General features: G+C 49.5%; 1 protein-coding gene across 1 annotated transcript in view; it reads left to right on the top strand.

Moving 5' to 3' along the window:
- Positions 1-988: 988 nt before the first annotated feature.
- Positions 989-2608, top strand: part of GLOD4 (glyoxalase domain containing 4) — an 18918-nt gene continuing 17298 nt past the window's right edge. The window contains 5 exon segments of the mRNA XM_032263458.1: positions 989-1195; positions 1541-1669; positions 1671-1775; positions 1777-1986; positions 1988-2062. Coding sequence (XP_032119349.1) covers positions 989-1195; positions 1541-1669; positions 1671-1775; positions 1777-1986; positions 1988-2062 — 726 coding nt within the window.

Genomic DNA, 2608 nt, shown 5'->3' with positions numbered 1-2608 from the left:
ACATAAGGATAAGCTCAATAGTATAAACATTTTAAAGCCAGGAAATGATGAAAGCAGTCCATAATGATGAACTGCAGGATGCGCTGGCCACTGTTAGCACACTTGCCCCAACTGACAAGCACAGTAGAAATGAAGACACTTTCACTGAAGCATGGAGTGGGATTAGAGGGTTGTAGCTAAAGAGAAAACAGTTACCTAGCATGAGTAACTCTAAGTACTTTAGTAATCCAAGTCCCCATCCTAGGATCTAAGAGCTCTGTGTATAGAGGCACAGATACCTGTGACTCACTGGGTTACAGAGACAAGAGATGGTCCCCCAGAATCTCCTCCCCCAACAGTTCAAATACTCAGTTTTCATATCTGAAATAAAACTCCAATGTCAAAAACGTATGAAGAACTCATATTTAGACAAAAGATTTTGTAATTGCTTATTGACATCAGAGTTAAATAAAACCTTAAGTTAGATTCAGCCAAATGAAGAAACAGACTAGAAGATAAGGCTCTGTTTATGGGGCTCAACAGGGCAATAAATTGTGGCTTATACCTCACTTCTTAGATCTGCTTCTAGAAGGAGCCGACAGTTACCACCACATGGGCAGAGGTTTTGCAAAAACAAAGGGCTAAATCTTTTAGTAAACATTTCCTTAATTTTTAATCTGACATAAAAAGTTGAAGAAGTAACCGAAAAAATATAAGGTTTGAGGAATAGTGGTTCTTCCTAGAGACTAAAGAGCGACAATGCAAAGATAGTGAAAAACAGATTTCAATTTTCATTGAAAATACTCTAAGATACACAGTTCTGAGAATTATATTTCTCTAATTGTAACATTTTAAGTTTAGTTTCAGTGAAATCTGCTGTCCTAACACAAGTATGAGCAATTAATCCTAGGTCTCCACACCTTAAGACACACTGTGTAATCACTGACCCATTATTCCTTGCGGCGTTACTAGGTCAGACCAATCCTTGATATCTTCAAATTTCACTTTAATGAGGCTGACACCTTTCAGCTTATCGACTGGCAGCTCCTTTAGGTATTCTACACGGCTAAAGAAGAAAATCTTTGGCACAGCTCCAGCCTTGAGAGCGTCTGCGATGAGCCTGCGACCCTCCAGCAGGATCTTCCCTTGTTTTTCCCGAAATGGCCTGGACTTGACTATTGTCATCACACTGCTGTAGATGGAAATAAAAAGGCAGGTAATTATTAACATCCTTGTTACTGAGACAAGCTTAGTTGTAAGAGAAAGAGCTAAGGAGAGGGCTCCCGCCTGTAATCGCAGCACTTGGGGAGGCCGAGGCGGGCGAATCACCTGAGGTCAGGAGTTCGAGACCAGCCTGGGCAACACGGTGAAACAACAACAAAGAGCTAAGGAGAGACAGACGCTAATTCCAAAGACACTCATTCGGCTCTCTGTGCACAATAAAAATCCAGGGGGCTGTACTGGAAGAAGTCCTCCATCGGGAGACGGAGGTTAAGGTTCTGCTGTAAGAGGGGAAGGGAAACGAGAACATTCGACAGGGCTCAATAACACATCACCTCAGCCTCCTGTCCCCAGGAAGAGCCTTATCGTAGCGAAGCCCAGACTCTTCCCAGGTGCTGGGAGTGTGGGATGGGGACACCTCAAGCGGCTGTTTCTCTTGTGGCTTGTGGGCACTGGCTTCGGATGCTGCCTTGCGCGGCTGCTTCCCAGGAGCGCGCTTCCGTTCCACCACCTCTCCGGAAGGAAACGCCACTTTCACTGGGCTCCGCCGCAGTGCTCGGACCCAGCGCCTCGCGCCAAGGTCCCAAGCCTGGACCACCTGCAGCAACGGTAGCAATGCAAACCGCGCGGGTTTCCTCAGCGCGGCCATCTTCCCCGAGACCTGGGCTGCGTCACGAAAGCGCGCCGTCGGCGACCAGTGACGTCACGGTCCAGCGCGCCCCCTGTGGGCGGGGCGCTGCCGCGCGGGTGACCATTGCGCGCGGCCGGGGTCATGGCTACTCGCAGAGCTCTGCATTTCGTTTTCAAAGTGGGAAATCGCTTCCAGACGGCGCGTTTCTACCGGGACGTCCTGGGGATGAAGGTGCAGGCCGGGGCCGACAGGGACTGGCGCGCGAGGCTGGAGCGGGTGCCGGAGCCGGCCCTGGGGGAGGGAAGGGAGAAATGGGTGTGTCGTGAACCTCAGCCTCAGCTGAGGTCGGCGTCCGACCTTAGGCCGGGGCTCCCTGTGGGCCCTGCGCACTGTTCGGCTTCGGGAAGCGTGGCGAGTCGCCGGTGCGATGACAGGCCTTGGCGAGGGGCCCCGCACCCTTAGTCCCAGCGGTGTGCCCATCTTTAAGTTCACTCGTAAATGTTTATTGAGCCCCGCCCTTGTGGAGCTCACTGTCCCCCCGGGAAGGACGGTAAAGAAGCCAAATGTCCTGTAGTGCTTTCCAGTTAATAATTGTCTTTTCCGGTTTGGAGCCTTTGATGTAGATAATCAGCATATTCAGAGTTCTGCTTCTCTCAGGGCTGGTCCGAACGGTCCCTCTTGGATACTCAGTCTCTCTGAATAAATGCTCCAGTTCTCAACAATCCAGAGCTAAGTCAGAACCCATCCCATTTTCTTTTTTTTTTTTTTTTTTTTTTT

Source organism: Sapajus apella, unplaced genomic scaffold (assembly GCF_009761245.1).
Source record: "Sapajus apella isolate SASKATOON/1434 unplaced genomic scaffold, GSC_monkey_1.0 scaffold136, whole genome shotgun sequence".
Classification (NCBI taxonomy): domain Eukaryota; kingdom Metazoa; phylum Chordata; class Mammalia; order Primates; family Cebidae; genus Sapajus; species Sapajus apella.
Note: the sequence above shows the minus strand (reverse complement) of the source record. Positions and strands in the feature narration are given on the sequence as shown.